This window comes from Ambystoma mexicanum, chromosome 11 (assembly GCF_040938575.1).
Source record: "Ambystoma mexicanum isolate Mex_15411 chromosome 11, UKY_AmexF1_1, whole genome shotgun sequence".
Lineage (NCBI taxonomy): Eukaryota > Metazoa > Chordata > Amphibia > Caudata > Ambystomatidae > Ambystoma > Ambystoma mexicanum.
Genome location: NC_090934.1, coordinates 250,995,064 through 251,009,730, shown reverse-complemented (window position 1 = coordinate 251,009,730; position 14,667 = coordinate 250,995,064). Strand labels below are relative to the sequence as shown.

Sequence of the window (14,667 nt, the reverse complement as noted above, 5' to 3'; positions counted from 1 at the left end):
TGTGTGTCTGAGGAGCGGGTGGTATGTGACATGCCTGCGACAGAACAGAGCCCCCGCACTTTCAAAGACTCTCTGCCACTGTCACCCCACGACAAGAAGCAGAGAGGCCACACAAAAAAAGGGAAGGCTAGCCCATACTGCCAAGTGCTTTCCATCATTTCCAACAAAGATGTGTACACAAAGCACGAGGAAACGGCATGTTGAAGGAGTCAAGATGACCATACCAGCAGGAGAGGGGAAAAATATCAAGCACAGTCCTCCCCTCTCCTTACCTTCGCCCAGAGAATGCAGCTAACATCCAGTGCATCCTGTGCTGTGTGTGTCTGAGGAGCGGGTGGTATGTGACATGCCTGCGACAGAACAGAGCTCCCGCACTTTCAAAGACTCTCTGCCACTGTCACCCCACGACAAGAAGCAGAGAGGCCACACAAAAAAAGGGAAGGCTAGCCCATACTGCCAAGTGCTTTCCATCATTTCCAATAAAGATGTGTACACAGAGCACGAGGAAAAGGCCTGTTGAATCAAGATGGCCAAAAACAGGGGGAGAGGGGAAAAACATCAAGCCCAGTCCTCCCCTCTCCTTACCTTCCCCCAGGCCATGCAGGACCTGGGACACAATGTTCACGCTGCGGTCCGGAGCCCAGCAAAGAACCGAGCGAGGCAATCCCGCTCAACTGTGACCCCAAGCCCCGCAGGTGGCCCAGGAGCAGCGCCGCACCTGAGGGAGCCGAGGGCCCCGCCACACAGCCCCCCCCCAGGGGGCCAGCAATCGGTGCTCCCCAGTGCCCTGCACCGGGAAGAAAAAGTCCAACCTGCCGGAGGCAGGAAAAATTAAACTGAGTGACGTGGATGTGGGGGAGGAGTTATAGGAATTTAAAGAAATAGAAGAAGGTCCTGTGTCGGAGGCAGGGGCCTCATGAAGTAAGTACTGGGACGAGGAATAGTGGACGTGGAGGTAATGGTACGCCATTCGCAAAAAATTTAAGATACAGGTGGAGGCCCGTTATGGCAATACATTCTGCACACCAGTGAAGTGATGTTATGTTAACACCACCTCCCCTGGTGTGCAGAATGTATTTTGCTCACAGAGAGTCTTCAAAGATGTCTTCAAAGATTTCCTTTGTAGACTCTCCGTGAGTAAAACCCTGTTGTCAAAATACTGCTGGTGGAGGCTGCAGCAGCCAACAAGCAAGCAGCCCATTGGCTGCTTCAGCCCTCCCTCTGCAGTATTTTGCTCACGGAGCATTTTCAAAGTTAATCCTTGGAGACGCCCCATGAGCAAAATATATTCTGCACACCAGAGAGGGTGGTGTTTAAATAACGCCACCTCTCTGGTGTGCAGAATATATTTTGCTCACAGAGAGCCTCGATGGATTTCCTTATAGACTCTCTGTGAGTAAAACCCTGTTGACAAAATACTGCAGGGGGGAGGCTGCAACAGCTAACAAGCAAGCAGCTGATTGGCTGCTGTAGCCTTCCCCTGACGTTTTTTTCGCTCACAGAGCATCACCAAAGGTAATCCTTGTAGGCTATCTGTGAGTAAATCCCTGTTGTCAAAATACTGCAGGGGGGAGGCTGCAACAGCTAACAAGCAAGCATCTGATTGGCTGCTGTAGCCTTCCCCTGACGTTTTTTTCGCTCACAGATCATCACCAAAGGTAATACTTGTAGGCTCTCTGTGAGCAAGTGCTGCGGGGGTCAGGCTTCAGCAGCCAATAAGATAGTTGCTTATTAGCTGCCTCAGCCTTGCCCATTAGATTGCCACTCTCTGTGATTGGTTATCATCTTAGATGATAGCCAATCACAGAAGGTGGACTTCGTCTTCCGCCAAAGCCGAATATCTGGATTTCAGCTGAACTCTTGCCGAATACTCACTTGAAACCGAAGCTTGGTACACCCCTAGTGTCTATGTGGGTACTTTGAGTCTCAAACAATCCATGACCAGAAATTGTACACGTTCAACACAGCCTTCCACCAACAAAGGGAATTCATAGAGTCATTCACAGCAACTGCCTGCAAGCTAGTAGCTCACTGCACATTTCACAACTCCTCCATTGCAGAAGCTAAGGAAATGACATCTAAGAGAACCCATGGCAGCTGCCAATACCCTTGCCATAGCAAGAACAAAAGCATGTACCAAGCACAAGTACCCCAAATGGAAAAATGGTGAGCAAGAACCTGTGGGCAGGTGCTAGAAATATAGAACAAGTGAAGGAAAGCAAGTAAAGAACAAACAGAAGAACGTATGACACCAAACATGCAAATAGAAGAACACATGATATCAAAACAGTGAATGCTACCCATTTGAGCAGTTATTCTGGCATGCTGGACCCTGTCTAGCAATGGGCCTCAAGTTCCACAGCTGCCACAAATAATCACTTTGCAAGCCTCAACAAGGTACCAGTAGAAGGAAACAAGATGACGACAAAATAATAATCATCCGCATTAACAGCAAAGAAGCACATACTGAGGTGATATCAACAGACAAAGAAAGCACTGATGACAATGATACCTACATACATGATGAAAGAAGAAGATGTAAGCAATGACATAGACCCCTTGGTGGGGACTCACAACACAACATTTATAATTGACACCAGAGCCAGGTTAAACAGCAAGTGCATCATTGAATATGAGAAGATGAAGAACCGCCCTCCTCCATCCCATCTATGGTACACGTGTTTGTGCAGGTCCCCACGGTACTGGTAAAGAACTCAGGTAATTTCACCATGATCATGCGCTACAAGATAGTGATATTGTTGGAGAAATACATATACTAGAGTAGCATAGGTAATTTTTAACATGACAGCAGAGTATTCCTGAATTTATCCTGGCAGAAGGGGCCCAACCCTGGTTACAAGGAGTACTTTCTAAAACCTTTCCCTTTGAATTGGTATATTGTTTTATTGAACTGAAGACAGCCAAACATTCCTCATATCATTTTGTTGTGTATATTAGTGTGAGGGTCAAAGGATTTGTGTACTCTAGGTTATTTATTTTTTAAACTGTTTATTTATTACACTTGGAATATGTTGTCAACATTAACTCATATTGAGTTCAGAAGCATGACCAAACCTTAATACAATCTTGGAAGGTACACTCATATAAACATGGATCATTGCAATTGGGGGTACTGACAATTCACATCATGTGGATGGGTCAACCTCTGCTAAGTACGCCCCAGAAGTAAGACCATATGTCTTTAGGTGTGATGCTTGGCAGTAAGATAATATAGAGTTTATTAGTGTAACTTGCCCAGACAATGTCCCTCAACCACATCTCTCTCGTGGGAGGTTGTTTATGTGTCCATCTCATGCGGATAGCCCTGTTAGCCAGCAGTAAACCCAAGTTCAAGACTCTGCTGGGTTGCACCCATTCGGCCAGTATAGCCGAGTATACAGTTACATGCTGATAGGTCCAACTGTCTCCCCAACATGTCAAAAACAAAGATAGCTGGAAGGTTTAGAATTAACCTTAATCTCTGACATTGTTCTGGGCAACCCTCCAGATCATTGTTGGTTGCCTGCCAAGCCATTACAGAAGGTGAAAGACCATATGCCAATCAGGATTGGTCCCACCCCAAAAGGGATAGTACGGCCCCAACTGCTAAACCACATCACTTCTGCACGAGACCACAAGCATCCCAAGACATGTTTCAGCCTTGTTGTGCCTCATCATTGAGGAGTAGCTTGGGTCTCTAGGCCCAGCAGACGAGAGACCTACTACTGGGCATACCTGTCACTCTCAGGGTAACAAAGCAAAAACAAAGTGGTGACGGCTGGAAGCTTTCTAATGTATCTTAACCTATGGCATTGCTCTGGGCTAACCTCCAGACCATCGTTCTTCGCCTGCCAAGGCATTGCAGAAGGGGAAAGACCATATGCAAATCAGGCTTGATCCCACCCCAAAAGGGGCAGTCCAGCCTGAACCGCTAGGCCACATCCCTTCTGCATGAGACCACAAGCATCCCCAGACAGGTTTCAGCCTTGTTGGGCCTCATCAGTGAAAGGTAGCTTGGGTCTCTAGGCCCAGCAGGCACGGGACCCACGTCTGGGCATACCTGTCTTGCTCGGGGTAACAAAGCAAAAACAAAGAGGTGATGGCTGGAAGGTTTAGAATGAATCTTAACCTCTGGCATTGCTCTGGGCAACCCTCCAGACCATCATTCTCTGCTTGCCAAGCCATTACAGAAGGGGAAAGACCATATGCAGATCAGGCTTAGATGAATTCAAAACCTTCCACCAATCACTTTTTTGGTTTTAGTTTGTCTCCCCAGCACATCAGACAATGTGGTTTTAACAACGTCCGAATATTCACACAGTTTCGGGCAGGACCATGTCATATGTGGCAAGTGAGCATTTTCATCCCTATATCTGGGGCATACATTGACCCCATCTGTCCGAAACAGGTTCAGTCTTGAAGGGTGTAATATAGTCTATTCAAAACCTTGAAGTGTATGAGTCTGTACTTCGAGTTCAATGACACCCCCTTCGACAATGAGCAATGCGTCCTCCATTGAGAGTCAGTGAATTCTACCTAGAGGTCCCCACCCCACCTGGAGAGTATAGCTCTTGCAGTACCAGTATTTATAGACTGTGCCAGTTTGTGTAATACAGAGATACTTTTCTTATCCGTAGACCTTTGTAAAATGTATGACAAGCATGGATGCCTTGGAGGTTCATCCGCAAATGCGGGCCAATGTGCCTGAATCACAGCTCTCATTCGCAAATAGTTCAGTGCTTGCAATGGGCTGCCCCCCACAGCTATCCTCAATAACTCCCATTCCACAAAACGGCCCTCTATATACAAATCGCTGGCCACGTGGATTTTCCACCGCACTCCAGGTTTTAGCTGTATCTCCATCTCCTGTAGGGGGGAGCATCGGTATCCCCCACAGGGCGATGGGGATGGGAAATGCTTCACCGGTAAAGGATTTAGCATCCCATTAACAAAATAAATGACAGTGGTTGCAGGGGTGGCTACTATGCAATGGGAGGGAGAGTTGTCAGGCGACCACTCCCAAACAGCGAAGCAGTAAATGAGCAAAAATGGAGTTGAAGAAAGAAAACCCACAAAATAGTGACCCCAACCCAAAAGAATACCACCCAGTAGACTACATGCTGACATGCACTAGAGAAATCTAAAACACAAAATTCGCCGGCTGAGGAGTATATCAACTTCATGATGAAAGGAGCGGACACACTCCTCATCATGCTAGACCAAACTGCCAATAGCACAAAGAAGGATCTGACACTAGGAACGATCAGGAAAATGGGGAGTGCTCACCAACGAAGCAATACCAGAGATGCCAGACAATATCTGGCAAATGTGGGAAATGAAGAAATAAGCTCATTCAAGAACATGCAGAAGGTACTATCTGAGACACAAGAAGACCCCCGCTAAGATCATGAATGATTATTCCAAAGGTGCCATAACAGCAAATAATTGACAGTGCACAGAAAGGATGTCTTGGCATTGAAAAGAACAACAAGCAAATCTTGTATACCATGTGGCTCCCAACACCGGTTCCCATGGTCAGGAAAGCAATGGGGGCACGCCACTTCTGCCAGAGAACTAATAGGCAGGCCCATTCATAACTCCTGTGCTTTTCAGATTTGCCTGAAATGGTCCTGGAAGTAGTGGTTGTTGACTTCTTTGCACCAATGAAGTCTGTTAAACACTTACTGGTAACGGTGGATCAGTAATCAAGGTTTCTGTAGTGATGCAGATGGCATTGATGGTGGCAGGAACTCTCCTACCACTACTATACTAGATTAAGCCTTTCCATTGTGTGGAATGCCGAGGTGGTGAAGACAGGCAATGGCTCGTCCTTGAGTGGAGCGACTTCCCAAACTTCTCAAAGTGCACAGGAAAATAAGGAAATGGGATGGTGGCGAGTTTGATGAGCACCATCAACAAAGACAGTTCAAAGAAGAGAAGCGGGTGAGGTGTCAAATCAAGCACTGTGCAAAATGCTGAGTGGATACCTAAGCCATTGCCAGAGCTTTGATGGGGCTGCAAGCCAAGAAGAAGACTACCGCAAAGAGCACGGCGTACAGCTCGTGGATATGAAATCATGCGGGTTCGAAGTGAAGAAGCCCCGGAAAAGATGAAGGACTATGTCGATTGGCAGTGAGGAGCAAAAGCTTCAAGCTTGAATGGAGGAGATCAAGAAATCCAAATATCCAGAACAGAAAGTCAGACATTCCATTTGATCTCACTCCACCCATAATAAGAGGACTGAAAGGGACAATGATATATGAAGATACCACACACTGTAGGATCCCAGGGAATGCATCACACTTTAAGAAACGCTGAACCCTGGGAGAAGAAGCAAAAGGAGAGCTAAATGAACACAAGGATACGCAGGCCATGAACACTGATGGTTCCGAAACTAAGTTCAAGAATTAGCAAGGTCAGGATGCCTTGTGAGATGACCCCATCGGCTGATCGAACAAATCTGAAGTTGCCCATGGACTCCCACCATGATCATGGTTCCTCTCTCCCTCCTTTTCCTCACAGCATGCTGACTGGCCGCATGGTGTACCTCAGAGTCTCACCGGTGCCCGGCACCGCCGCCAGTCCTCTCTCGCACTTGCATCAGGGCCCTACACCCCACCCACACTCAATGCACTGAGAAATTAACCTAAGAGAGTGACTCTCTCAGCACTTACCCCAGTCTCAACCGACTTGGTGCACTTGATCCTCCCCTCCCTGTGACCCTCTGTGCACTTGCTCAATCCGTACGCTCCATGCCTGAAGATCGCCTGTCTGTTTCTCCCTAGTCCTCAGCCCTAATTGCACTGTTAAAGTGACAGAATCGCAGTCAGGCCTATTTGCTATATCCCATAATGTTAAATGTACTTTTTACGCACTTACTCTGCCTGTGCAGACTATTATCGTCTCAGATTTTCAAGGGCTCTGAGTGACTTTTGTTTTTTTCCCCATGTTTTACCCTACTTGAGCGGTTTGAAACACTTGCCTGTGTATAGGCACTATATAACAATACCATAATTCGGGATTATGAAGGAAGGCGCAAAAGTGGCTGCTACTTATCACCAACCCCACTTCCTTTGGCTGAGGCCAGACAGAAAGTGGTGCGGCGATAGGGGGACTAGTAATCCCCTGGGCAGGGAATTAAATGGTCTGTGAGGACAAGGCTCAGATGAGTAGGATCTATTTTAATTATTTCAGCCAGAATAAGGAAAATGATCCTCTACCTTGATGTTGTAGCATCCGACCCGCGATGACCTGATACTTTGCTCCATAGTTTTACCCTCTCTACCTCCTCCACTTATTCTGTCACTGTTGCGTCTCCTTTGTCATCACTCCCTACCTCTATTCCTTCTCTCTACCCTCCATCGCTACCTCTGATCTCCCTATTTCTCCCACCCTTCTCACTTTCACTGCATCCACTATTCTTCCTCTCTTCACCTGGCTATTACTTCTCTCCACCAGCCATCATCTATGCTTATCTTCTACAATGTGCCACATTGCACTCCTCTCTTCCTGTCCCTTCTGCATTCCCTCCCTACTTCACTCCCCCCTCCCTCGATCCTCCCTCTCTCTACCACTGTTGGCTGGGGATACTCCCCATCTCAATTCCCGCGTTCACTCACACCCACACTTCAGCCCATCTTTCTCACTTCCCTCTCTGCACATTCCTCTCTTTACCTCCTTCTCCATGTCTCTCCCTCTTCATTCTCCATCCCTCCATTTCTCAGTGTCTTCCTTGGCTCACAGTTCCTTTCCTTTTCTCCCTCAGGTATGGGATGCTTCTGGGGTGTGGAGAAGAAGCTCTGGCAGCAACCTGGAGTGATCTCCACCCAGGTGGGGTACGCCGGGGGATTCACCCCAAACCCCACCTATGAGGAAGTGTGCACAGGTAAGGTTCCAGTTTTTCCCTGGCACAGTATCTCTATGTCTGCTTTAGTAAGGCCTAATGGGGTGTGCAGTTGGGGGGAAGGGCATGGAACAGGAGTGGTGAGGAATGGAGCCGTCACACCATTACCGCAGCAATACAGCAATGGTTACTAGTCTTTGCATCAAATTCTTTGCATCGAGAATTAGATGCATCGAGTCATTTCCATCGAAAAATGATTCATCGAATTCCCATACATACAGTGCAAAGTGTTTATGCATCGAAACCCTTCCATCGAATAGGGTTTCTTTATATAAACACTTTACATGTGTTACCTAGACAGGGCGCTTGGGTGCAAATCGCCTGTGGTATTCAGATGCGGGGGGCAAATCCTCACGAATGTGCAGGCACTAATTACCTGAGGAGGCCCTGTACAAGATCTGCCATATTAGCATGAATAACCTCTATACGTGTGTGTAACCTGTACCTCATCCGAAACAGTGGCGTTTGCTGTGTCTGGGGCAGACTTCCTTCTGAGGGTCACATTGTGGAGGGGATTTCAGTTTCCATTTCACTTTCATGCTCATGAGTCACACGCGTTTCTTTCCTTCTCCAGTTTCCAGATACTCTTCACTCTTCTTGGTCGGCCTGTCTGCTTCACATCCAACAATGGATGCATTCATGCTACTTGCACTTAACACCCCCCTCCAAAACTGAAGTCCTGTTCTTCCCATCCTCCTCTTCTCCCCGTCACCTGCAACTGTTTTCCTTTCCCACCTCTGCACTTAAACTAGGCGTGATCTTTGATTCTTCTCTCACTTTTTTTGCTCATATATCTGCTATAACTTGAAGCTGCCATTTCTAATTATTCAACATCCATAATAATGTGGCCTGTTCTTTCCATTACTGCCACTAAAATTCTTGCCTCAGCCTTTGTTTTTTCTTGGCTTTTCTACTGTTCTTCCCTTTCAATTGCTCTTCCCGCATATCAGGGCCGGTTGCCCAACTCCAGGCCTCGAGGGCCAGATCCATGCCGGGTTTTAAGGATACCCCTTATTAATATTCATGAGATACATTTGTATACAATGAATCTAAATGTATGCACATTTTTCCTCATAATTATTAATGTGGGATATCCTGAAAACCCATCAGGAATCCAGCCCTCGAGGTCCAGAGTTGGACAACCCTCTAGATCCTCTTACTTCATCTACAAAAAGTCGATCTGTGTCATTTTGACCCTACATTTTCGATCAACGATTTCTTCTGCTCTTCACTCTATCTTGGCTTACCTTTGAATCTCGCCTTCTCTTTCACTTTCTTGTTTAATCTTCCAATGTCTCCAATGCCTTGCTCCGCTCTGTCTTTCCTACCTCATTTCTTTCTATTCTCCCAATCTCTTTTTCTTGTGGCTGTTTCCAAACCACACTCTGCCCAATTGCACTTTCACTCCATTGCACTCCTTGTTCCTAAGCACTGGAAGTTCCTCCCTCTCCACATTCACCCGTTCCACTTGTTTGCTCTATTTTAAAATTCCAACTCATTTATTTACCAGCCCAACCATCTATTCTTGATTATTTTTACGTCATTTGTTTTTTTATTGTTTTATATTTTTTTAACAGCGCTTAGGCGCTAGTACTTTATAAATGAAAGAATGAATGAAAATGTGGGAGATGGCATGCGAGCAGGGACACAGCCTGTAGTTTGTATATATCACCAACCAGTGCCTGCTCTTGAACATGCTAAAGACAATATTTTTTTCGTCCCACTTGTGGCCGTTACCTGCACAGACCATCTCCATAAGAGTCTCCTTTCACAGTAAACGATGTGCTTTTAAGGGTATACCATTGTTATTTTTAAGCAGTTTTCTGAAAGGAAATTGTTTTATTGGAGCTGTAAACTTCCTCCTGGTGTAATATAAATGTCTGAACACAGTGCACCTTCATCTACATGATTTGTAAGCAATGAGTTCCCACAACTAGTTTAAACTTGAAAACCACCCCATGATCATTTAGTGGTACACACAGCCTGCTACTGTTTAATGATACTGTGCTGTCATGTATGGAGCGATGCGGGATCTAGGTTGATGGTATCTTCCAGCACATAACAGGGGTACTTTTGTCCACCATGTCTCACAGCATGGCTTTTAGTTTTGCATATGAAGACGTTTTTTACTGAAGTGCACGGCTTTAGCTGTTAGAGTTCACAAAACCAGAGTGGTGTTTAAATGGTGCCATTTCCTTATCACACCTGTATAATTGACTTCAATGATGTGGACATGTGTATGATGCTTTCCAGTGGACGTGGACGCGTTCATATACAAAACACAGAGTAGGTGGTGATCAGCAGCCAGGCAGTAAAAGTCCCAGAGACAATCCTGAGAATACAGAATGCAAATGGGGGAGGGTCGCTCCCCCAGAATGAGTTCTTACACTCATGTAAGAACTCTCAACGTGCAGGCGTTTGGTTTCACTGTTACCTTGCAAAGCATAGGTGACACAGACATGGGCGCTTTCAAAAAATGTACCTCACTCCAACTAAGCCTTATGCCGCACTCACCAGCCAATCTAAGGGAAGAAGCCAGTTGTATCAACAGGAGGGCCTGGGATAGGTATGGCCCAGGCCCACCCCCATAGAAATAACAGTGCAACGCCGCCTTCAAAGCCACACACTAAACCTGGACACTTCACAAGGTCATGAAGCAGAATAGGGTTCACACAAGGCCTACACTAAGATGTGTGTGTAACCAACAGGCTTGGGTCAAACTGAGAAAATGAAAAAGAACAGGGTGGCTTCAACATTTCAAGTCTTTTCTGTCGGGTGAAACTCAGTAAGTTCCTTCCCTGGGGATGGTGGAGTGTCAGTTCACACGCACTCACAATCCTGGAGTATTCAAGTGTCACGCGCCCTTCTTTCTTGTATCCCCAGTTCAGTGACTGTGGCTCTTTGCTTCTCTTGCTCAGTTTTGAAAGATCCATAAACAGCTGGGGATAGATAGTGAGTAGAAAAGGCCTGAAGTGGCCACCGCAAGGCTGCCAATCTGAGTCTGCCTGGCAGTGTCTCCCATCTCTCCCTAGAGAGGGCTCCTAGACCTCCTTCCCAAAGCCCCACCCTCACCTTCCAGCTTGAAGGGTCTCAAAGGACCATCTATTGCACTGCATGACCTTTGGCCTCTCCTATAAAACCCCTGCCTGCTTTGCCATGGTCTCATGGCTCCACCCTCTCCAGTCCTTTCTCCACCTGCCTCCTTAGGGATGTCTCCATATTCCACTCTGGTGTCCTCCTATCCTCCTCCTGCTGGCTTCTACCACGTTCCTTTCTTCCTCTAGCACCTCTTTCACCCTCTTCCTGGTGTTTCTTTCTAACCTCCTCTCTCTCGCTGTTCATCGGCTTCCTCCTGGTATCTCCTTCTAACCTTCTATCTTTCTGTAGTCTGCCCTCCAGCATCTGATGTGTCCGTCCAACATTCTCTCCATCCAAGCTGTCCTTCAACCTCTTCCTGGTATCTCCTTACACCCTCCCCTCTCTTTAGTATTTCCTTCACCCTCCTCCTGAAACCTCCTAATTATCTCCTCTCTGGTGTCTCCTCCAACCTCCTCGCTCCTGTTAATTTTCCCTCAACTATCTTGTGCTTCTTCTACATAACCCCCTCTTCCTCCACATCTCTCTTCCTCCATCAAATCCTTCTCTTACTTGCTCATCAATTCCTCCCACCCACTTGTAGAGGGCCCTAGACCCTCCATGCGCGTCCCTCTGAGTAAATACTTGCGTCTTTTCATTGGTGTGATAATAGGATTGGAATAGTGGTTTCTAACCCCTGAACGCCTGTTTGTAATGCTGTGCTCCAGCATTGCAGCTGTGCATGGCAAAAGCAAGCATATTTCAGGCCCCTGCGCCATCTTTGTTTTCCTATGTACACATGAAACACTATCGGATGGACCGCCGCCCCTGAAATGGTCTCTCCCTCTCCGTTTGTTGCAGTGGGCCCGGCTCCGAGAATGCCGTTGGCTCCTCCTTGCTGCGCCTAATGGTTACAGTTTCGGGGTCCTTGTGCTCTTTGTGGGTCACGTTATGCTGAAAGTATTGTCAAAGGGCATGCTGGGATTCCTTGTGACTGCCCATTTCCACACACAAAGACAAAGGCAGGGAATGTTGTTGCAACATTTACATGGTTTTTCATGCAATTAGTGTGATTTTATTGTGTAGACCAATTGTACAGGTTTAATAACAACACTGTTTTTATAAAGGGCTAGTTTTTGCATCGTTGAGATTTCAAGAGCTGTAGGGAACGTAGGTTTAGGGGTACAACATGTAATGGCACGTTGTAGTCAACCCTAGCAACGTGAGAAGCTAATTCAGCCCTGTCAGGTTTTTAATGAGGGGCTAGTAGTCAGTCAGTCAAACAACTTTTATTCGGTGTTCAACCTTCCGAGTACCGAGAAAAACACATTAAAAGGAATGCAATTCATTACATTTAGCTGGTAGCATGCACCAGCACACGTGTGGCTTTGTAGCAGAGCTGAGATTTCTGCTCGAGTTTTTTCATCAACACGAGACAAACTGGTTTGTATTTCTAAAGCAGACTGACCATGCAACAGTGGGAGTGCAGCTTTCTTAGCTGGACGAGGGGGGTGTTAGGTGTCCCTGGCACTGCAACCTGTATTTTGAAAAAAAGCCCTCTGCTTCCAGTGGCCTCCCATTTCTCTCCATAATGGTGGCACCGGCCCACGGCCATCTCTTGCTTGAAGGGATGTCTCGCAGGGGCAGGAACCACCATTATGGATGAAGGGCATTTTTTTCTTAAGTCTGAAGCTCTCGCGCATGAGCCTTGTCCTCTAGCGGCCGGGGCTGCCCGGGGAGATTCGTGAGCCCTGGCAGGGCCCTGCCTCAGAACGAGATTTCAAAGCCTGCCGGGGCTTGGCCCCAGCTGGCCCCGCCCCACTTGAAACGCTGGCCCTCCCTCTCCTTTTTGTTTATAAAACACAGGCTCTGGGACTTGCTGTCAGGCTGCCTGTCAGGGTCTCAGTCTGTGATTAAGAAACAAACTGAGAGGCCGTGTTTACCAAATGAAATGGTAGCAGTGCGCCCCAGCTCTCCTTTTGTTTCTGAGTGAGAGGCGCCAATCCCCAGCAGGCAGCCTTTTCACTCAGGTAGTCACACGCTTAAAGGGCTGCCTGTGGGGGTCGACACTTCTATTTAGAGGCATTGGCATCCGGCACCTCTATCTTTTCTAATCATTAAAGCCAACCCCCGCAGTTTGGTCGCCTTTTAACCATGTAGCTGTTTGACTGAATGGGCTGCCTGAGCGGGTTGGGATATATGGGGCTAGTTGGGGAACCTCGGCAGAGCCCCTGGTCGGAAGCCTTTTGGGAGACTGCCAGGGCTCTGTCTTGAGCCACTTAAAGCCCTGCCTGTCCCTACACGGCCATCAGTGCTGACAATAATGTGAAAACAGTTTGGTCGCTCGATATGATTTGATATGGCATTCATAACGCGCCTATACACATGTGTTTCAAGGCGCGATGAGCGGCTTACTTGTCTGCGCGACATGTTCGCTCTCTGCTCAGCCGCAGGGAGAGTGAAATATCCTTCATTGCCATTTTGGAAGTGAAGGGAATTTGACCCAGGCCCCGGGCCGCATGAAATGCGGGACGATAGAGGGTCTGGGAGTTTAGGCGCGGGGTGGGGGGAAAACGGCGGGAAAGCGTAGGGAGGGGCATCCGAATGGCGCCACAAGAAACAAAAGCCCAGGAAGGGCAGGAAATGGCACCTGGTAAGGTGCAAATTGTAACAACAAGGGCTCATGGGGTAACCCGGCCGCCCCCAGGAAGGAACAAAAGGCCGGAGGGGTATAAGTAAGCCTGGAAAAGGAGAGGCGGCACAAACCAGGTAAGAGCTCACCTCTCTCGGGTAGGCTCTTGGTACCTGGAGAAGGGGAAGGAAAAACGTTTGCTCTTGCGGGCTCACGCATTTTCTACTCTCTAGAAGTTTAGACTACCGCGGCGGCCACAACGATACCAGAACGGGAGAGAAGGATACTTTTGCAGTGGCCAAACGGAAGCACGACCGACAGAATTCAGACGAGAAGGATGGCGGAAGGAAGATCGAAGAGGGCCCGGGAATTCTCAGAATGGGCAAGAAAGGCGGAGAAGGAGTATGGAGCACAATGGGTGCTAGAAGTAATGCAGAAAGAAGAAAGAGCGAAGGCAACGTCACCTCTGCTGTTCATAGAGCACTGCAGCAGCGAAGGTGAAGATGAGTTACCACAAGGACAGAAGAGGGGGAGAGCGGAGTCGAAAAGAGCAGAGGAACAGATGGAGGCTCCGACCAAGAGAAAGATAAAAAGAAAGGTACTGTGAATAATAATGTGGGGAATAAAATAGTAAAAATGTTAAAAAATTGCGTCACGGTTTCGGGTAAGTCGCCCAGAACCAACGACAAGAAGAGCAGATGGGGGAAGAAAAGCAGGGAAGAGTGGCAGGGGAATTCATCAGAAGAATCAAGCAGTGATGACGAAGAAAGGGATCACCTAAAGGCGTGGGTAAAATGGAGAGGAGTGGTGAGCAAAGAAAGGCGGAGTGGGGTAGGGGGGGCAGGGGCAGAGCCCGGAGAGGCCCCGGTCCCTACGCCACAGGGGGCAAAAGCTGAGCCCAGAGAAGCCCTGGTACCGGCACCACAAAGGGCACCAGTAGTACCGGTGCCGCAAGGAGCGCCAATTTTATCGACACCACAAGGTGTGCCGGTAGGGCCAAACATAGGGGCAGGGGCCGCACCACCGGGGGCAGCACCGCCGGTGGCAGCGGGGGAAA

The 14,667-nt window shown here is 47.8% G+C and overlaps 1 protein-coding gene across 1 annotated transcript in view; it reads left to right on the top strand.

Annotated features, from left to right (window-relative positions):
* LOC138504694 (peptide methionine sulfoxide reductase MsrA-like) overlaps positions 1–14,667 on the top strand; it is a 351,651-nt gene that overhangs the window by 158,505 nt on the left and 178,479 nt on the right. The window contains exon 3 of the mRNA XM_069625255.1: positions 7,766–7,885. Coding sequence (XP_069481356.1) covers positions 7,766–7,885 — 120 coding nt within the window. The remainder of the gene's footprint in view (positions 1–7,765; positions 7,886–14,667) is intronic.